The sequence below is a fragment of the Polypterus senegalus genome, chromosome 2, assembly GCF_016835505.1.
Source record: "Polypterus senegalus isolate Bchr_013 chromosome 2, ASM1683550v1, whole genome shotgun sequence".
Lineage (NCBI taxonomy): Eukaryota > Metazoa > Chordata > Cladistia > Polypteriformes > Polypteridae > Polypterus > Polypterus senegalus.
In genome coordinates this window covers 31144802-31167487 of record NC_053155.1, presented here as the reverse complement: position 1 = coordinate 31167487, position 22686 = coordinate 31144802, and the positions used below count along the sequence as shown (strand labels likewise).

The window sequence follows — 22686 nt, the reverse complement described above, 5'->3', positions numbered from 1 at the left end:
CAAAACTGTGATTAATTTATTATTACGGACCATGGAAAAGAGAGGTTTTTAATGGAAGTTAGTTTTCCTTTCCTCTTATCAGCTGACCACATCTAAAATTAACAGTATATTTTCAGACTTTTATCTACAGTATGTGTGTTTATTTAATTTGTGCTTATGTATACAAATGTTGCATGGCTTGATAATTGACTTTTAATACGATTTACTTATAAAAATGTGTAAGTGCCCCAATCCTGTACCCATGGAGAGAAGTTGCACCAGAATGAATTGGAGGTATATTCTTGGATAATGATAATTGTGTAATTAGAATAAAGTTTAAAATATAAAGCTAATTAAGATTATACAAATCATTAGGTATTTTGATTGAACATTACAAATATACCTTTTATTTACTAAATATATTTATGTCATACTGTTGGTGGGCATGTCTGGCTTCTTTTCGATCCTATAAGTGTCACCATTCTCTGTAGTACAACACAAAAATAGGTCTTTCATTTTCTGAACGAAAAATTTAAATGCATTTCTTGCTTTCACTTGCCTGCCGCCAAACCACTACATACTAGTTTAAGATAGCAGTTACCTACTGTAATAATCTAATTATTGGTAAGCTGATGGGTACATTGTTGCTTCTGCCAATATAGCATAAATTATCCAAGACTTACTTTTTTCAGGTATCTTAAAAGTACTGCCTGGATCCCCAGACGCTGAGGCCACAACATTCTTTGCCGGAGAAGAAAATGGACGACTGCAGACTTTTGCATCCCCTGACATTTTTAAGGGTGTTGATGTACCATCACCCTGGTCCTTGGATGGAGTGAAACTGAAGCCAAAAAGTTGTTTTGAAGGCGCAGAAGCAAAAGTGAAAGTACTTTTAAAAATGTTATTAAGTGACTCTGATCCAAAGACAAACTTGGGTGGAGAGACAACAGCTTTTGCTGTACTGTCTGAGCTGGATGTTTTGTCAGAGTTAGGAGGGGAAACCAGTGAAGGAAACATGGGTGGTGGCAGGTCTGTCCGTTCCCGGGTTGTTTCTTCTAGCACCGCTACAGCAGCTCTACCACAAGGAGACTCTCTTGGAGTTGGTGTTCTTGATGACATTGGTGTGATTAATGAATCTTTCTCTTGGGCTGCTTTAGCTTCGTCAAATATTTCCTTGAAAGAATTTGCTACTTCTTGTTGCTTAAAACGGACAGCTAGCTGCTCCACTTTGCCATCAGATTCTGAGAAATCCAGAGCACTCCAAACCCAAGCTCTCTCAGTCCCTTTCATAGGTTCAAGCTTCATATCAGCTGTCACCCAGTGATTAGCACAGAGTTTTAAGACTTGGTCTCGTCTCATGACGACACGTACTTGCTTAGTGTCATAATTCTGCAATATTTTTAGGTCTCCAATTCCTCTCTCTTTCCACTGGGCCAATTCTTTGTCATATCGGTAAAGCTTGGCTCGGTGAGTAAAAACTACTTGCTCATTCTCTTCACCGGTAGAAGTTTCCACCAGATCTGGAAGTGGGATAACTGGCTCAAAGTTTTGGGTGTCCTCCTCTTGATGAATTTCAGAATCCTCATCAGTACCAACTGAAACACCGCTGTGGTTTAGTTTCACCGGGGATTTAGAAGGGCTCAGGATAGGCTGAAAGCTAAAGTTAAAACCAGTGGTAGATTCACCAAATCGAAATAAGCTTTTTCGTGCCGGACTGCTAGCTATTGGCGAGGCATACACAGAAGTAGCAGCACTGTCATCTAGTGCATCATCACGTAAATCGTAATTATCCCACTCTAATGTTGGGCCTGTGCTGTCAGCATGGGGCTTAATTATTAAGCCAGACGTGTTGCTCTCAGATGAAATATTTATTTTGCCGTCCTCCTCCTTCTTTATGGTCATTTCCGTGAAAATGTTCTTTAGGTTTTTGATATCACTTTTCATCCTTTCTGCCTTTTCAATGAGAGCAGACGACCCTGTGTCAACCAGTTTGTGAGGTGTCTGCAAAGGTATGTCTAACAGAAGCCTCTGGCAGTCCTCAAATTTAACCTTGAAATCTTCTGCCAACTCTGGGGTTTTAAATTTTGCAGCCAACTGCTCAAGTTTTGCATCACCATCAGAAAAATCACTTGCAAGCCACATCCAAGCCCGGTCAGAGCCAGACAGAGGTTTCAGGCTCATAGTTGTAGTGATCCAATGGTTGGCACAAACTTTCAATACCTGCTCTCTCCTCATGAGCACTCTTAGCCTTCCATTTTTCCGGTTTTTCAGAAGCTTCAGACTGCCAACCCCTCTTTCCTTCCATTGACTTGTTTCTGCATCAAACCGGAACAATTTAACCCTCTGTGAGTACAGAACCTCTTCATCCTCCTCCCCTGTAACCAAGTCCACTTTTTCTGGCATTTGGACTACGGGATCAAACTGAATGTCATCATTATCCTCGGTCTTATACATTTCATCTTCATCATGCTGCTCTATAGAGGTATCAAGCTTATCAGGTTTCATACAACTAAACAACTGCTCACCAGCCCCAGAGAAGCCTTGGAAATTAGGATCTTTTTCACCAAACTGGAAACCACTTCCATTAGATTTAGCAAGATCAGCAAAAGTTAAAGTATTGGCTTTTCCAGCAAACAGAGGATTGTCCTCAATCTCTCTTTGATCTGTGGTCACACTTTCTCCAGTACTAAACCCTGTAGCCTTTTCTTTTTCTTGCTGCTGCTCAGCAAAGTTCTTCAGGAACAGAGACGCAGAGCCAAATGGAGGTGGGTGACTTTCAGCTTCTTTAGCGGGTTCTTCAGTCCCAAACTTGAAGTTTCCTGAAGACTCAAAAGGCACATTAAATGTAAAAGGTGTGCTTTTGGGAGTGCTTCCTGATTGAAAAAACGGTGCTTCAAATTTCAAGGAAGAAGGTACACTTTTGTCACTAATGCCAAACTTAAAACCACTGCTGCCGATACTGCCACCTCCAAAATTGGCTTTAAAACCAGTCTCAGATTTCTGACTAGAACCAAAAGCCAAAGTATTTCCAGAGGGCGTGATAGATTTCCCTTCACCAGCTTTAGGATTAGATGTCTGACAGGCAACACAAGCTGAAGATGTGGCTTCGTTTACAACCAAACAAGTGGAACACTCCCACTGTCCTTCCTTCTTTCCAAACCGGGCAGCCAGATTACTCTGTGAAGACACTTTGTTTCCTTCAAAAGGTATCTTTGATGTTTTGTTGAGGTTGGGTGTGACTCCTTTTTCAAAAGGTGAAGGACCAAATGCTTCCTTTGCAGGTTTGTTTAAATTTGGACTCAGACAAGACACACAGCTGCTAGCAACTGCTTCATTTCGTGTTAAACATGTAGTACAGTCCCACTGACTATCCTTCAAGTATCTGTCACCAAACCCTGCAAATACAGGTGGTGCAGTTTTTTCAATGCCAACAACAAATGGGGCTGGGGCAGCCACTGAACCTTTATTCTTGAGGTTTGGATTCCGACAAGAAGAACAGCATTCAGAAGTGGCTTCATTTTCCTGTGCACATGTAGTACAGACCCACTTATCTGTATTCTTAAACTGAACACCAAAGCCATCAGGCTGCACACTAATTGCATTACTGCTTGTTCCAAATGTAAAACAAGAGGGAATGTTATGTGCGGTGAAACCAGACAGGTTACCACTTTTTCCTCCTACTTTACTCACCCCAAAATTGAAACCAAATGAACTTGATGACGACAATGTGGACTTAACAGTTTCTGCTCCACTGCTGGCTGGCTGTGACTTAGCTTGAGGATTAGGGCTTTGACAGGCCACACAGCATACAGCACTGGGGCCGTTCCTTACACAGCATACATCACAGTCCCAGTCACCTTCTTTCTTTGCAAATTGGGCCCCAAAACCCCTCTCGTTTACAAAAGGTTGAATCACAGTGTTTTTCTGTGGAGATTCTTTAACACTTTTGATTTCATGCTGTGATGCACTTTCACTTAGACATTTCTGTGCTTCTTCAAACTTTTCTTTGAAGAGGGCAGCATCTTCAGCAGACTTAAATCTAATAGCCAACTGCTCAGATTTTGGCATTTCATCTGCATAATCTATAGCATGCCATACCCATGATTTATCAGAGCCAGCATTAGGTTTTAGTGCCATGTCTGGCATGATGTAATGGTTAGCACATATTTTCAGCACTTGCTCCCTCCTCATTAGTATTCGAACCTTTTGTGAGGTGCAGTGTCTTAAAATTTTTATATTTCCTATACCACGTTCTTTCCACTCTTTCACCTCTGTTTCAAAACGGAACAGCTTAGCTCTAGTGCAGAACATTTCTTCCTCATCTTCCTCTCCAGTCTTAACGTCCACTTTATCCGGAAGAGGTACAATTGGCTCAAAATGAGGCCCATCTTCTTCTTCCTCAGTGCGTGAAGTTTCATGATCACTCTCAGGGCATTTTTCCTCCAGTTGAGTGCCAGACACTGGAAAAGTAGATTTGTTAGCATCTTTAAAGCTGATTACTTGATCACTCTTGCCAAAAATGTTACTTGTATTTCGGGCAAGATCACAGAAAGAGAAATCAGATACTTGCTTGTTACCGAAACTGAAGAGATTTCCTTGTCCAGGCACAGAGTCCTTGGAAGTGGCTTTTGGTGTTGCATGGACTTCTGATTTAGAAGGCATTTCAGAAGTCAAAAGCTCCAAGAGACTCTCACTGGTGTTTCTTATTTGTGGAGAAGTAAAAGTAAAATCTCCATCATTTGATTTAAAGTTAGAGTTGAATTTGAATGTTGCACTTGAAGCAGACTGAGAGACCGATGGGGTTCCAAAACCACCGACTTTTGGCGTTTCTGATGGAATTTGCTGCCCAAAGTTTATCTTTCCCAAGTCTGCAATCTTTGCATCAGAAGGCTTAGTAACTGGTGCAACTGTAGGTGGTTTTGTAAAGTAGCCAGGTTCAGGCAGCTGTGGATTGGTGCTAGCCTGGGGAACAGAGTGGTCACTGTAAGGAGACAGTATGTTTGCTGGATTGTTGGAGCGCAATGAAGTCCCATAAGCTTCTTGAGCATACATGCAGGATGAGGAAGTCTGCAGAGGTGGTGTGTGAGTTGGTGGTTGGTAAGCATACATGTGCTGCTGAGGATTAAGGCGGTTTATACCATAAACTGCAGCCTGGCAGGGAGGGGAGAGAAAAAAAAAAAAGTTAATGCTTAGCTGAATAGTTTAGCTCTAGTACAAGAAGGCTCGAAGAGAAAGAGAAAAGGCCAGTTACATTAGGATTTTTTTAAACTTTCAGAACAAAAAACATGATTTTTTTCTTTGTTTTTTTAAAAATGCAGTTTAAAAATGTACCTTATTTGGAGTAACATTAGCAGCCGTCCTGAGGAGATACTGAGAACTATAAGCAGGAGACTGATTGTAATATACTGATGGACCCGTTGTAGCAACTGAAGGAGGGGGAAAGAAAGAAACCAACATGGTCAGCACCCATTGCCTATATAGCATGTACACACAACAAGTCACAAATTGCTTGATTTATAAAACTCAAAACCCCTTACTGACATGGACTACATTGTGCTGTATTGTACCAAAAATTTAAATTCAAGCATGTACACTAAAGCAAGGACTTAAAACATATGCAAATATTAGTCTCTAATGAGAACCTATTGCACCATCCATGAATCTCTGCTAATCGTAGTGTACTCAGTAGTGGGAAGCTTCCCTTTTTGTCCTGCCTCTCAGTGGCAAACTGAGCTTTTTCAAGAAAACAGTCAGCAAGATATAAATTTGCTGAGCTTTTAAAAGTCCTCTTCTGCCACTGCCCCATTTACCAACAAATATGAAGCCACAGCGGGCAAAAAATCTCCCCTAAATGCTTCTAAAAAGTGTACCTCACATAGTGATAATTAATTTTCAAGCTAGGGAATTAAGTGTTTATTATGGAACTGATTGTCCTTTAGATATCACCTCTGAAGACAGAGCTGTTAGAAAGACCAGCTTATCTAGAAACATTCAGTTTTAATTCTTAGAGAGCTTTTAAATTACATGACATGAAACATTTGAAAGATTCTTGATTCTTACTTTCCCAAGAACCTTAATGTTACCTGTTAATGGTGCACCATGGAAGCTCTGTGCTGAAGTGAACCCATCAGCCATGCCGTCTTGGGAGTAGCTTTCCGAATACATTCGGGGACGAGGAGATATCGTGGTACCAGAAGTGTTGTGCTTTAAGTCATGAACTTCATTCTAATTTAACACATACACACAAAATATTTCAGTGAAAAACACCAGTACTTGCAAAACAAACAAAAACACAGGCATGTATACAGTAAGTCACACCTTTGGTTTTTACCCATTTATAAATGGATGTCAGAATGCAGAACTAGGGTGGGGGTCCAGGTGTTGATGGCCTCTCAAAGGGGCCATTAATACAGGCTAAAGGAGATGCTACCAAACTCATGAATAATAAGCCTGCGTTCTACAATATACATGCTATCAAATGACAAATTATTATTGCGTGTAGGGAGGTTGAGTAATAACTTTCACAGCGCTACAGCAGACAGGTACTTAAAATGGCACAAGTGCCATAGTAGTTTTACGTCTACTTCATTATAAAGGGGTTTTATTCTCTGACAGATTCATTAACGCCAATGCCATGCTCTTGGATCTACAGTTATACTAAGAGTATAAGAGTTCTTCAGCCTTCAACATGTATTGTTCTGATCCTGATCCTCTGGCCACTCTAATAATTGTTTTTTATCGGCAGAACTACTGCTCATTGATAGATTACATGACTACATGAAAGTTCAAGAAGTTTCAGACATTTTGAAACCAGTACCTTCAGCAACAATTAAATCATTGTCAAAGTATTCTATCATAATCTTACCCATTCTAATCTTAAACAACTAAATCTGTTGACCATGTCTTCATGCGAAGTATAAGTGAGTTTTATAGCAACCAAAAGTTTGGTTTCTTCTCATAAAAGGTGTCAAGTTTTGTAATTATTCATCTCTGAATGAAGTGTGATGAAACACAAAAAAAAAAAACTAATATTCAAGAAAATTACAAAATTTTAAATGAATGATTAGCTTGCACTAAATTAAACCTTGTGCCTACAATGGTAAGAGGAGCTGGTTGGAATCTGACTGTCTGGGCTTGGGGGTGTGCTGGATAAAAACCAAGATCCAGGCCTTTAATGACCTCTTAGGCACAGCCATCAGCAGTGTCTCTCTGTGGAGAGAATGTCAACCTTGTCGAGAGGTTTAGTTACCTCAGCATTGACATTCATGACTCTGGTGACTCGTCCTATGAAGTCAGTTGACAGATTGGGAGAGTATAGGTAAGGGGTCATGAGATTGCTAGAAAGGGGCGTGTGTTGCTCCCGATATCTATGCAAAAGGACAAAGATCCAAGTCTTTAGAATCCTGATGATTCCCGTCTTGCTATATATGGTTGTGAGACATGGACACTATCCAGTGACCCGAGACGAACACTGGACTCCTTTTTTACTTTGTCTCTTCAGAGAATCCTTGGGTACTGCTGGTTCGACTTTGTGTCGACTGAGCAGTTGCTTATGGAGTCCCGAATAAGGTACATTAACTGCACTATGGCCATGTGGTGCGATTGCCTGAGGGTGATCCGGCTCGCAGGATCCTCAGTGATGAGAACCCGAGTGGCTGGACCAAGTCAAGGTGATGCCCAAGTAAAACTAGGCTGTGGCAGATAGATGGTCATTTCTGGAAAGTGGGACTAGACTGCGTGTCTGCCTGGGGGGTTGCCAACCAGGATCCTGAGCTGTTTTGTTGTGTGGGGAGTGTGGCGACACCCTGTACCAGTGCCTGCTCCCAAACCTGATCTGACTACAATGGTAACTCTGATCAACCGCTGCTGTCTAGATCACATCTTTCTTTTTGATGGGGTTACTGGTGAAAGGCAAAATTGAACCGTAAGCTACTCAAGCTGTTCTCCACAGAAAGTCCATGTCTGTGGTTCAATTTTAGTGCAATGAATGCACTATTTGGGCAACTAGAAGTTCATTGGGATGTTTCAAAGTTCCAGATGGTCAGCTAGTATAACTTACATATTCACTAGTGGTTTTGAGTATATGTAGTTTGTTGCATGCCATGTGCACACACACACACACTGCAAGGGGAACGTACTATGCTCATACTTGAAAATTTGTCACCAAGTAGATATACAACACGTCATAATGCAACTTCTACCTCCAACTTTACATGTTTTATGCATATTCCCTCATAGGAATTTTGTGAATTCCTGGTGGTCTATAAAACTACACTTTTAGAAGCACTGGTATACAAGAATTATTGTCACAATATGCAGATTGTTTTTAAAAATATGGCATTTCCACATAATCTATTTTAGATTACCTATTTATCCCCTATATTAGTGTATTTATTTCATTTTAATCACGGACTTTGCCTTGTGTGGATGAGTGGTTTTTAAGCTTTTTATCAATTAAATGTGTCAAATTTCCCAGGCTGGCTGGTATATGAATGGCTCTAGATTATTATTACACCAAATATGAAGGCTGTCCAAAAAGAAAATCAACTTCTTAAAACGTGCCCACGAGCTAGCATAGCAGAATCATGATAGTGTTGGTGTGTAGCCTTGACCTTTAAAAATTCCTACTTGCTCAATCATACCATGACAATCAGTCATCGAGTACATGGAGCACAGTGAATTTGTCTCCTGTGCCATAATTCATCCTACAGCAAGACAATGACCCAAAACAAACCCCTAGACTATGTCAGAAGTATATAAAAAAAAACAAGAAGGTACACTAAAAAACATGGAATTACTTAAACCCTATTGAGTTTGTTTGGGATTATTTGGGACAGAAGGATAAAAGGAAAGCAACCTATAAGTGCAACACATTTGTAAGAACTTCTGCAACAATGTTGAAAAGATATTTCTGATCAATATTTGATTTCCCTTATAGAAAGAATGTGATGTATGTGTTTGGCTGTTATATCAGCAAAAGCTGGCTACTTTGAGGATTCAAAAAAATATGAATATTTAATAGCTGTAAGCTGTAGCATTCCAGTAACAATGCTGATTAATGAAGAGTTGAAAAGGACTCTAAAAGAGATCCAAAGATGACTGAAACTCTGGCACTGACCAAAAGGAACTAGCCTTGTTGGACAAACAAAGTAATGCAAATCATGTATTCTATTCAGAAAGGCTAGAAAGCTGTAGTAGTGGGGACACAGTTGTCCTTGCGTCATGATGTCAAAATGAACTTCAAATGTATTTACTAGGAGTTTCAAGCATTTAAGTCATAATTAGAACCACAGTTCTCAGTTATTTACATGTCTTCTGTTTTCAGAATGAATTGTTGCTTTGCTCATAAGAGAAAACACTGACTTATGAAAAGACACTAACTTTATATTTTAAACCTCAGTAACATTTTGAATGGATCTCTTTTTTGCTTCATAGTTTCGGAAAATTTTCAGCATTAGCGGTCAACCTTTGATCTGTTTACTTTAAGCCAAAAATTAGAAAATATAATGTTCATTAAACTTTCATACATAGATATATAAATAGATATACAGTGGAACCTCGAGATACGATCACTTCTGTATATGAGAAATTCAAGATAAGAGGAAAGTATGAGCCATAAATTCGGATCTAAATATGAGCACTGGCTCGCGTAAAGAGCCACGAGCCAGGCTGTGGGTATGCATGACGCGTTTCCTGATCCGCCTCGACTCGGGGATTCACCCAAGCTGATGCTGCCAGCCAATCAGCTCACTCAGTGTTCCTTGTTCTCCCATAGCGTGAGGATCTACGCGTTTGTGCGCTTGTGATTTCATTGTTTCGCTGTAGCAGTTCGTCGTATAAACGTATCCAAAAATATTGCGGACATGCAGATGGAGAATAGGAGACAATTGCCCACAATTGGAGAAAGGCGAGCGAGAGAGAACAGGGGAGAGAGAGATAAGGAGAGAGAGAGGGGCGTGCGCGAGCGAGAGAGACGCGAACGAGAGAGAAGAACCATCAGCTCAGTTATGATGACATGACACTCAGCAGACAAAGTGTATCCATACTACTTGTATTGCAAGACATCGCTCGTTTTATCAAGTCAAAATTAAAAAATTTAGCTCGTCTTGCAAAACACTCGTAAACCAAGTTACTTGCAAACCGAGGTTCCACTTGTATATATTATTTATCAGAGTTATTTGTTAGGAAAATTGATTTTTATGTTGATATTTTTGGGGGTGCGGAACGGATTAACTGGATTTCCATTATTTTCAATGGGGAAGTTTGTTCTAGATATGAGAAATTCGCTATATGAGCTCAGTGCTGGAACGAATTAAACTCGTATATCGAGGTTCCACTGTAGATATTATATATATATATATATATATATATATATATATATATATATATATATATATATATATATATAAATTTATATATCTATACTAATAAAAGGCAAAGCCCTCACTCACTCACTGACTCATCACTAATTCTCCAACTTCCCGTGTAGGTAGAAGGCTGAAATTTGGCAGGCTCATTCCTTACAGCTTACTTACAAAAGTTGGGCAGGTTTCATTTCAAATTCTACGCCTAATGGTCATAACTGGAAGGTATTTTTCTCCATTAACTGTAATAGAGTTGAGCTGGAAAGACGTGGGGGGCGGAGTCTCGTGTGACATCATCACGCCTCCCACGTAATCACGTGAACTGACTGTCAACGCAGTGCGTAGAAAACCAGGAAGACCTCCAAAAAGTGTTTAAGAAAACATGCATTATATAATTGAGAAGGCAGCGAAACAATAAGAAGCGAGCGAGTGACATATACTACCATATTCATGAGTGCTGCTACCTCGGAAAGAAAGCAAGGTGTAAACCTAAACTTTAAATTAAGTTCATAGACAGGCTACCGCTGGCGTTTCACATGCCCTCAGGTAATGCGGGATACAAGTTTAATGAGAGTACGCAGGATATAAACGAGAGTTTTGATCACTTTGTAACTAAGTTAAAATTGTAGGTGAAGGGTGTGCTTATGCAAATTCCGAGACTGTGTTTGTGGGGATTGACAGTTAAGGCGGGTGGGGAGTCACGTCATCATCTCCCTCCCATTCATCTTATTTCGCTCTGAGCTGAGCTCCGCGGCTAACGCCGTCTTCCGAAGCAACTTCGTCAGACTGCCACCAAATACTCACAGAAAAATCCACAAGTTAATACACACGCTGTCTCTAGAGTTTCTACACACTGAATCCTCCAGGCACTACTTACAAAAGGTCACATTGACAATCGTGTTACGTTATTTTTAAAATCTTTCCTTTTCTTAGCACAAGCACAGCTGAGAAGCTTTGATGCATGTGCTCCATAACGCATTAAAAATAATGCGTTTAATCACACTTTGCATTACAAGCAAAGGAGAGCTTTTGTCAATGCATGATTTCCTGGTACACCGATTACATTGATCAGCGCATCCCGATTCATTTTACCCTCGCACCACCTTAGTTTGAGAAGAAGTATGAAAAATATGAGGTTAACACAGAAAACAGATCCCCAATTCAAGCTTTATGAATAATCGATTCGCCATCAATAATTGTTTTGGTAAAGCCATCCTCCTTCCATTTTATAATTTTTCCGCCACTAGCCATGATTAAATGAACGGTAAAAAGTAAGAGCAAAGCGAGGGTGACTTATTTAGGCAGGCATATATATGACAGCAACACTCATGACAATGTCAATCATGTTACGTTATTATTAAAATGTTTCCTTTTCTTTTCATTACTTCTTTAACACACTACTTCTCACTGCGTAGGCGGGTATTTTGCTATATATATATATATATATATATATATATATATGAATGACCTCCAAAGAGCGCTGAGACTTTTGATATCATGAACGTGTCTGCAAAACTGGGGTCTCCTGCCCAGCAAAAGTCGAGCAGCCAGCGCGTGCATAGCTGTGCCGGCCTTTGAGACGCTGACTGCGCTTCTGCCTTAAGTCAAAGTGAACACTTTTAATTTTTTTCATCCTCCCCCTGCGCTATAGCCCAGACAAGTGCAAACACGGGACCCCTTTTCTACACCACGGCAAAATAATATTAAGGCGATTCACACTTTCTTTTGCACGTATACGATTATCAGGTCCTCAGCTCAGATTATGAAGACACGCAAAGGAGTGGAGGACTGATTGTGCCATCACAGCCGATTAATGGCGGGACGCTCACCAGTCTACACAAGACCCACCGCGACTGTCCCCAAAAGGCGATCATAACGTCAGCGAACACATCTCTCTATACTATATAAAAGAAAAAGGCAACTTTCCTTTCTTTACACCTTTTTCCTTTTATCCCAAACCAAAGCCTTTCTCTCTTAACACTGCAGAGGACACAAAACTAATTTTCTTTAAATGCCGGTAAGGCACATTACCAGAGGCACAAATTTGAACGTTCACATAGAAAATGTAATTTCAATGTACCTGTACTTCTTAAAACGTTAATGTTTTACTGTTTAATAACTTATAGACTATAATTTATTATTTTTCCCTTGCACTCAGTGACCAAACCTATACACACACATATAGACACATACAAACATACACACAAGTATATGTATGTGTATATACACACAGACATATATATATAATTTGTGTGTGTGTATATATGACGTAGATAGGTATGTATATATATGTGTATATGTAGATATGTATATAAATATGTATGTATGTATGTATGTGTGTATATATATATGACAGCAGCAATCCAAGCTGTGAGAAAACAGTAAAAAGGAGGCGTGTCAGACGTGGTGGTACATTTTCTGATGCAGCTAGACGAAAATAACTTTGTGACGCTGCCACCAAATACACAAAACAATTACTTTGACAATCATGTTACATTATTTTTAAAATGTTTCCTTTTCTTTTTCATAACTTCTTTAACACATGACATCGCATGGCTGGTATTTTGCTATATATATATATATATATATATATATATATATATATATATATATATATCACAGCGACACTCATAACAGTGACAAAACAATTACATTGACAATCATGTTACGTTATTTTCAAAATGTTTCCTTTTCTTTTTCGTACCTTCTTTAACACACTACTTCTCCGCTGCGAAGCGCGGGTATTCTGCTAGTATATATATATATATATATATATATATATATATATATATATATATATATATATATATATATATATATATATATATATATATATATAGGGTGTAGGGTTTTATTTTTCTATAATTTGCTTGAACATTCCAGTTGATTTTGCAACTTCTGTCATTGCGCAGTACCGATTTATTTGCACAAATCTGAGAGAGTGGCTGTGGGTCAAGGGGCAGGGCCCTCCTCACTTATGTGGCAGCCTCCGTTCAAAATCGGTCTACCTCTTTCCACGTGTTGCAGCAAACCTTGCCTCTGCTTAGCTAGCGATACCCGTTTGTTCAACGGACATCATCTACAGATTATTAAGGAGTATTTTTGAGAGAGAGAGAGATCGATCAGAGCTATGTGTGCTTTAGAGGGTAGCTGCTGATTGACAGAGACATCACGGCCACGTGCTTTTCTCCCCATGTAGGGGACGCTGTACCGTTAGAGCTGAACAGTGCCAATGTTTGACGAAGCATACCTACTTTCTGCTTGGCCATAATCACATTCTAACCCCAACCAAAAAATGATTTTTAAAGTTTGCCCTGCTTCACTAATATGTGGGGCACAGCCAGTATTAAATAAATACAAAACACACATTTACCTTGAGGGCTTCTACTTGTTGGCAAAGCATCTGCAATAGAGACTTCTGATCTTCAGCCCAGTGTGGTGGCGTCTGCGGAGAGAACTGCAAAAACTATGATCAATGAAACTTGAGATATAACAGTAAACCTAGGCATAAACAAATGCTAATGGTTGGGTGGGGAGAGAGACAAAAAAACAAACAAAAAAAAAACCTTTGGGCTCTTTAAGGTAGCGGATATATTCTTTGTTGGTGATGGAGTTGAAGACTTCATTCGAGCAGTGATCTCGAACTCTGAGGTGTGGCTTGGGCTTCTAATGGCATTTTCCATTGCCATTTCATCCTCTGCATCAGCCATTTCACCAAACTCCTGAAGAAGCTGATTCACATCCTGCAGCTTTTGACCAATATCTCCAATACATACAGGGAGCTTGTAAAAACAAGATTAAAACAGATTTTATTTGCATGAAGTCACTACATTTTTAAAATATACAAAAGGAATTAAAATGCAGACTCAACACTAAAGTTATATCATTTGCCAACTGTGACCAATATGACCTTCATTATAATTTAATATGTTCACTAAAGCAGTGGAAAAGAGAATGACTAAGAAAATTTACTTTTTCAAGTTCTCCAGGATTTGTACTGCATTCTTGCAAGATTTTTGATAAATAACTTCTTGACCTTTGCAGGAAAGCAGGAAGGCATTCATCATCATCATCATCCCGGTTTCCAATTTCTTCTGCTTTCCTCTGATAAATCTAAACAAAAGCTCTCAATTAAAAACACTACTCAGAGTGCTTAAATTTCATAACCTCAAGAAAATTTTACTACTCACAAGAGCAAGAAAATAGTAGGAACGAACACTTTTAATAGTTTCAAATGCTGTTATGGCATCATCCATCTTTCCTTCCACATCACACAGAGTAGCGAATGCTATTTGTGCCTGCTCTTCATAATCTGCAACATCATCTTCCTGGAAGACAGAGATGTACATATAAAAGAATATACAGAAATTCAAAGGAAAATAAAACACTGGAGAATTGTATATATAAAAATGAGTTAACTGCAAACATCTAATGAAATAATCACATTTAATGCTAATACAAGTGCTATGAATAATGTTTTTCAACCTCATAATGGCTTTTTGAATTTCATTGGCACTGCTCTTATCCTCATGTTAAAGAATAGCAACTACATCTTCCAAAGGGTATAAACAAGTCTAGGTATCTCACTGATGCACTAATGAAGCCATAAAATACACCTGTGGCACCAATTTTCTCAAGTATTGAGATGCCCTGAATCAGGAGAATCATATAGGAAGTATTATTTCTACATGGTGTGATCGAAATGTATGTAAATACCCTTAAATGAAAGTCTGCAGTGTGTACTTTAATCACGTTTGAATTGTTTAATTTGTAATTGTTTAATTTTTAATTTTTAACTAAGGAGCAGAGGGGTAAATAAAGGAAAAATGTGTCTTTGTTCCAAACAGTCACAGGAGGGCACTGTGTATGGCTTAGTGGAACAGCTAATAAGGCCCATCAGACCAGAAAATGTTGAAAATATCTTTGCAGAATCTTCCAAATATATTTTACGAATTATTTCTGGGCAAGGACAGTTTCTTTTTCCACCCAGGACTGGTTTCTTGCATTAAACTCACTTTACTGCAATGCCTCACTGACTTTTGAGCAATGAACATCCTTTCCAACAGCATTCACTGACTTCTAAAACAGTGACCACAAGCATCACAGAAGCCTATCTGACAAGTGGTTACTTGGGTCCCTCTAAAGTTAGTCAAAAAGTTCTCTAAGCTTATTTAGAAGTCAAGTAACTGAAAGTAAACAACACACCTTTATATCTTTAGAGCGAAAGTGCATAAACAGTGGGTTCACAGGCTCAGGAATACTCCTTTTGCCCTTTATTTGCTCCAGTAGTGGTACAGTCATCATCCAATAATGAACACTTCGCCCAATGTAGTCCCTTTGGTCATAAAATGAGTGAAGGCCAAATCCCTTTAACAGACATAAAATCTTTATTATAAATTTTTCATTAGCAGTGGTATTCCCTTTAACAAAACTGAAATGAAATATGTTAACGAAAAAAAGAAAAAAGGTAGTTAACTGAAATAAAAATGAAAAAAAAAAACAATAAAAAGAACTAAAGTAAAAAAGTTTTTGTATTTTTAATTTTGATCACACTATCTTTCTACACAATGTACATGTGAGCTGCCAGTATATAACTCATACAGTAATAAATATGAAAAAAAAAGTTTTTCACCAATTAAATTACTATTTAAATAAACATTCTATTCATTAGAAGTTTCAGTCAGATTTCAGAACAAATCATAACACAGAAACTGCACTGGTTGAACAACAACAACAACAACATTTATATAGCACATTTTCATACACACAGTAGCTCAAAGTGCTTTACATAATAAAGAATAGAAAAATAAAAGACACAATAAGAAAACAAAATAAGTCAACATTAATTAACATAGAATAAGTAAGGTCCAAAGGCCAGGGGGGACAGAAAAAACAAACAAAAAAAAAAAAAGTAAATAACTTGCTGGTTAATTATAGAGGCCATATATCTGTTATTGTTCTAAACGACCGGAGTGCAGCATTTGACATCATTGACTAAAGTGATTTATTAGGTTACTGTGGTCTAAGGACAAGTCTCTCGGGCAGGGCTTTAAATTGGCTTCAGTCTTATTTAACAAGTACAAAATCCTTTGTTAGTTGTGGTAATTGTAGTTCAGAGATCCGTGAAATTTTATATGTTGTACCACAAAGATTTATTTTGGGCCTGCTTTTATTTTCAAAATCGATGTGCTCCCATTAGGCCAGATTATATCAAATTAGTTAATTTAATGGTAGGTTTTTAAAAAAAAAAAAAAAGTGAAAAAATTCCCTAAAAGGAAAGAAAAAAAAATTCAAACTTTCGAAATGGATTAATGACATATAGTCCAGCCATACAGTCCATATCAGGAGATCATCAAAAATAACGTACGAGTATTCTTTACAATAATTTTCTGCAGATAATTAGTTCAATCAATTCAGGTTTGTACATGATTACTCAATTGCCGTCCCCTTCCATTTGCCTCACTTGCAATAGGATTTTTGACGGGCTGTCAGACGAGCAAGAGAGGAAAATATGAAAAATAAAACCAGTTTAGCAACCGCTAAAAAGGCAAAATTGAAACCGAAACTAATCCGTAGCTGAAATCACACAGAACATTTCTCAGTTTTAACACAGACAATTTTGTAAATTCACTAATGCTTTTCAAAGAGAAAGTTTGAAATTTTAAATCTTTGTACAGCACAATTAGCTCAAGATATATGAACTTATATGAACTACTCTGACAAAATTGTTCGCTTCATGTGGACAGACAGACAGAAATGGGCTTTTGAACTAGGATGCTTTACGCACAACATGCAAATGCATAAAAAAATGCATTTATGAAATTAAATATTTGCTTAAACTTGTTGCAGGTTACTTGTTACATCAGAGCATGCTTATTTGATTCTGCCAGATATACAGGAGAAAATAAGAGTTATGTGACAGACAGTAAAACTGTATGCATTATGTTTTCATGTACAACATGAAGAATTCAATTTGGCAACTATAAAGAAATATTTTTTTCATAATAGTAAAACTGTCAGTGTGGACATTTTTGGCAAGTAATACAAAACTAAAAAATGTAACAAAAAAGCGCATTGCTGAAACAAATGAAAACTCCACAAAACTAAAATTAGAAAATGGCAAAACAAAAAAATTGAATAAAAACTAAAAATCTTAAACTAGAAAAAAAACAGTGATCATTAGTACTTATCTAAATTTTAATCAAAATCATATTACATATTGCATATGCCAAGCAAGGCTACTATAATTGTAAACTTATTAATACATTTTCTGCAATGGCAGTTAAGGTGACTTTTTTGGAACATTCACTATAAAGGGGATGGATATATATAATTTCAGTCATTCTGTTTCAAGAAAGAAAATAAGAATGAAAGCAAAATAGCTGAGAAATGACCACCAAGTCATGTACTAAAAATATCACATACAATTTCCTAACTACTCACATTTTTAAAAATTTTTGCTCAATTTGCCTTTTCTTTGACAATTTCATGATTTGGTATGTCTATTATTTTATACAGATCAAATGCTTTATCTATGATGTAGAACTGGCTAAAATTAGAGACCAATTTTTTGCAAGTTATTCGTGCGATTACTTACAGATTTTTATAATCACACTGCATCACTTCTCCAGAAAAATACATCATTTAAAAATCTATATGGTGATTTTGCCATGCTATAGTGCTAAATGGCAGAAAAGGATTAATTTGATGTTCCAATGTTAATTTCTTACATTCCAATACAATTGTACTGTGGCAAATAAGCTGAATTTAAAAATAAGACAAATTACATTAGCATGTGACTAAAGGAATCATAAAGCTAGTAAGATGATTATACATGCAAGCTGAAGTCTTATGATTTACCGTTTCTTGGAGATGTTTGGCCCATTTAATGATTAAGGCTGGCTGTAGCCCATGCTTTTCTCCAGCTCTCAAAGTGCTCATCTCCTGTTGGATCACAAGCCTTAGTTTGACTGCCATGCCAGGTCTAAAAAAGAAAAGCTAACTTTAGGCAATTATTTTATTTGATAACATTGTAAGATATCTAAATTCAGCTGCCAATATCACATAACTGATACATGGACTAGCAAGATGACCTTTACCAGGCAATTATATTTTAAAAGGCTAAGCTGAAGTGCAAATGTTATAATGTGTATTGTACTGCCTCAATGTCTATCACACTATATGACCCGCACTGTCATCATGAAGTGCTATGAGGGGCTATTATTGTGACAATTGAAAGCTGGATTTCCCACATATGACCCACCCCAGTCTGCCTATTGCCCAGAACTTTCAACTGAAGATACCATATCCACTGGTCGTCTTATTGCCCCATCTCATCTGGACTAAAAAAACTTCTGACTTCATTTCAACATCATTATCCTTAAGAAGTTCATAGAGAAGTTAAGTCTACTTGGCTACAATACAGTGATCCCTCCCTATATCACGCTTCGACTTTCGCGGCTTCACTCTATCGCGATTTTTTTCTCATACACGCTTACGTCACTACGCATGCGCTTTGAGAACTTTTATCTAAGCCCTACGATGGCTCCTAAACGTGCTGCTTTTTCTAAGCCTTCTGACAATAAAACTAAGCGCTGGAGGAAGATGCTATACTATATAGGAGAAGGTGATATGATTAAAGATGGCAATACCCTACAAAAGCCTCCTCACGCATATGAAAAGACAGCGCCAGCAACTGCCTATCAAGATGTTCTTCAACAGCGCACCCAGACACCCACTGCCTACTCCTAGTACTTCTTCACTGAAGACAACAACGCACCTGCTGAAGATACTGCACCAACTCTGAAGACTCTCCTACTGAGGTCGTGCCTTCATAGGTAGGTGGTTGTGTGCAATTAAATGTACAGTACAATAATCTACTATATAAAAGCATTCGGGATTGTCCTTCCGTCCCGTGAGTGCAAAGCGTAGCGGTATTCCACTTATTACAGACTTACTACTTGCGGCTTGAGGTACAAAGCGACGCGATGTGAGCAGAGTTCTGGTGCTCTCATCGTTCCCTTGCTTTTGTGCGCGATGCGCTGGAAAAATAGACAAAATTATGTCTCTAGGAAATAATTAATGTTGATGGAGTACAAATGCCTCACCGCGTAGTAAATATCAGGGGAGATGGTGCTTGCTTATTCTCATCTACACTCACCTAAAGGATTATTAGGAACACCATACTAATACAGTGTTTGACCCCCCATTCGCCTTCAGAACTGCCTTAATTCTACGTGGCATTGATTCAACAAGGTGCTGAAAGCATTCTTTAGAAATGTTGGCCCATATTGATAGGATAGCATCTTGCAGCTGATGGAAATTTGTGGGATGCACATCCAGGGCACAAAGCTCCCGTTCCACCACATCCCAAAGATGCTCTATTGGGTTGAGATCTGGTGACTGTGGGGGCCATTTTAGTACAGTGAACTCATTGTCATGTTCAAGAAACCAATTTGAAATGATTCGAGCTTTAGTAGCCCGTGGCATTTAAACGATGCCCAATTGGCACTAAGGGGCCTAAAGTGTGCCAAGAAAACATCCCCCACACCATTACACCACCACCACCAGCCTGCACAGTGGTAACAAGGCATGATCTCATGGTTCTCATTCGGTTTACGCCAAATTCTGACTTTACCATTTGAATGTCTCAACAGAAATCAAGACTCATCAGCCCAGGCAACATTTTTCCAGTCTTCAACTGTCCAATTTTGGTGAGCTTGTGCAAATTGTAGCCTCTTTTTCCTATTTGTAGTGGAGATGAGTGGTACCCGGTGGGGACTTCTGCTGTTGTAGCCCATCCGCCTCAAGGTTGTGCGTGTTGTGGTTTCAGAAATGCTTTGCTGCATACCTCGGTTGTAACGAGTGGTTATTTCAGTCACAGTTGCTCTTCTATCAGCTTGAATCAGTCTGACCTCTAGCATCAACAAGGCATTTTCGCCCACAGGACTGCCGCATACTGGATGTTTTTCCCTTTTCACACCATTCTTTGTAAATCCTAGAAATGGTTGTGCGCGAAAATCCCAGTAACTGAGCAGATTGTGAAATACTCAGACCGGCCCGTCTGGCACCAACAACCATGCCACGCTCAAAATTGCTTAAATCAAATTTCTCTCCCATTCTGACATTCAGTTTGGAGTTCAGGAAATTGTCTTGACCAGGACCACACCCCTAAATGCATTGAAGCAACTGCCATGTGATTGGTTGATTAGGTAATTGCATTAATGAGAAATTGAACAGGTGTTCCTAATAATCCTTTAGGTGAGTGTATAGCTTATTTAGTGCATGAAACTCCGTCTTTAGCGGTACAGATTCGGGCTGACATTGTACGACTTTGGACAGGCACTTGAGGGGATAAAAAAATAAACTTAGGTTTTCGGGAGATGTTATGAATGGGCACTTTGATGTTCTCCTTCTCTACACTTACATGCCGGATGTACACATGGAGCGCACAAAAATTGAGGATAAAAGTCGGTCGCCTTAAAAGGCGAGTGCGCCTAGTAATATGATATTTGTAACGTCTAATATGTCTTATTTTCTCTTATTCTGTCTAATATATTGGGTAATATAAGTGTAATGGTAACTAAAGGTTGTTATTTCATGACTAGAGGGCTCTAATAATGTTCAAAAATGTATTTAGAAGGTTGTTAAAAGGTTTTCTATACTCTAACTGCAAAAATATTCGATTTATAAATAAAGAATCCTACTTCGCGAAAATTCATTTATCACGGTAGAGTCTGGAACGGATTAACCGTGATAAACGAGGGTTCACTGTACTTCCTTTAGCAACTGGATCACATCCCGAACTAAGTGACAGAGAGAAACCACACAGTCCTTATTGGAAATATCTTCAGTGCCATCACACCAAACCCAAGTGACCTCCAGGGCTGTGTACTCTGCTCATTTCTGCCAGTCTGCTGACTCACGACTGAATGGCTGTGTATATTATTATTAATGTGCAGATGACTATGGTGGTGGGTCTCATCGGCAATAGGGCGGAGTCAGATTACAGAACAGAGATATGAACATTGGTGGACTGATGAATGTCCAATAATCTGTCTCAATGTGGAGAATACAAAAGAGAGGATTGTTGACTTCAGGAAGGCTCATGCTGTTCACAACCCGTTGGTGGAATTGATCAAGAGCACCAAACTGCTTGGCAGCTGACCTTACTTAGTCACTTAACACTATCTCCATAAGCAAGAAAGCACAGCAAGGTTTCCACTTCTTCCAACACATGAGGAAGCCAAGCCTACCTCCAACACTCTCACCACAATTTACTAGGGCATCACAGAGAGCATTCTGACCAGCTGTATCACGGTCTGGTTTGGGAAGTGCAATGTTCTCCGGTAAGAAGGTCTGACACTAGAGAAAAGACAAAACTGCCTTCCATTTAAGATATCTTTATAAAGCAACGCATCTGCAAAGCCTACACAATTGAGAAGGACCACCTGTAACCTATGGTGTGTGTCCCACTTCTGTCTGGCAGATGGTGCTATACCATTCAAATCAGTTCTGCCAGGTTCTACCCCTTGGCTGTCCAGACTCTAACCCCTGGGCTGCCCCTGCCGTCAGATCTGCTCCTAGTGGCTTACTTGTATGCAGTACATTTCTTACACTTGTTACTACTGTTTTTAACTATGTCATTTATTTCTTAGTATTTCAAATCCTAACTATCTATTCACTTATTTATCTATTTTAGTATAGTTCTTTATATGTCTTGCACTTGTCTTATGTATATGCTACACCACGGTCCTGGGGAATGGTATTTTGTAGCACTTTATACTGTAATACTGTGTATAGATGGAATGACAACAAAGTCATTTGACTTGACTGTATGTCATCACCTTGTAGCAACAGGGCGGAATTTTGTTTTCCAATGAACATCAGAAAGCAGGCATTTATTTTAACTCAAAGTTTGCTAAGCAGAGATGTGTCTCACACTGAACACAGTGTAGTGGAAAATATGAATTCCTTATAAAACTACAAAGGACAACACCCTCATATATGTTTTACTCCATGAATGCATTTAGTACATGAAGTCTACTATACATTGAGTCAAATATGGGAGTTTTACCGCTCTCCTTATTTAATAAGGGAACTGTTACCAAAAGATAATTTGACATTGCTGTGGTTTATAGAAGATACTGATGCCACTCCAAATTAAGGAGCAAGGCAAATTATGAAAAGCATATCTTTGCAAAGGATATTATACAAACCAATACAATAACTACCATCTAAAAATGTGGATGCTTGCAAGCCCAAGAAATTATAATAATTCTTTAGGGAAACTTGTCAGTTGATCTTTTTTGATAGACAGAAGATTAAACATTTAAAGAAAAAG

At 38.5% G+C, this 22686-nt stretch overlaps 1 protein-coding gene across 3 annotated transcripts in view; it reads right to left on the bottom strand.

The window, feature by feature from the left end:
* Positions 1-22686, bottom strand: part of ranbp2 (RAN binding protein 2) — a 91090-nt gene that overhangs the window by 32832 nt on the left and 35572 nt on the right. For 2 of the 3 annotated variants that reach the window (XM_039743534.1, XM_039743536.1), the window contains exons 12-20: positions 18204-18327; positions 15549-15710; positions 14534-14671; positions 14316-14456; positions 13910-14125; positions 13717-13800; positions 6063-6204; positions 5311-5405; positions 663-5130 (exon numbers count right to left, since the gene is read on the bottom strand). In XM_039743534.1, the coding sequence (XP_039599468.1) occupies positions 663-5130; positions 5311-5405; positions 6063-6204; positions 13717-13800; positions 13910-14125; positions 14316-14456; positions 14534-14671; positions 15549-15710; positions 18204-18327 (5570 nt within the window). The remainder of the gene's footprint in view (positions 1-662; positions 5131-5310; positions 5406-6062; positions 6205-13716; positions 13801-13909; positions 14126-14315; positions 14457-14533; positions 14672-15548; positions 15711-18203; positions 18328-22686) is intronic. The other variant, XM_039743535.1, reaches the window with a different exon arrangement.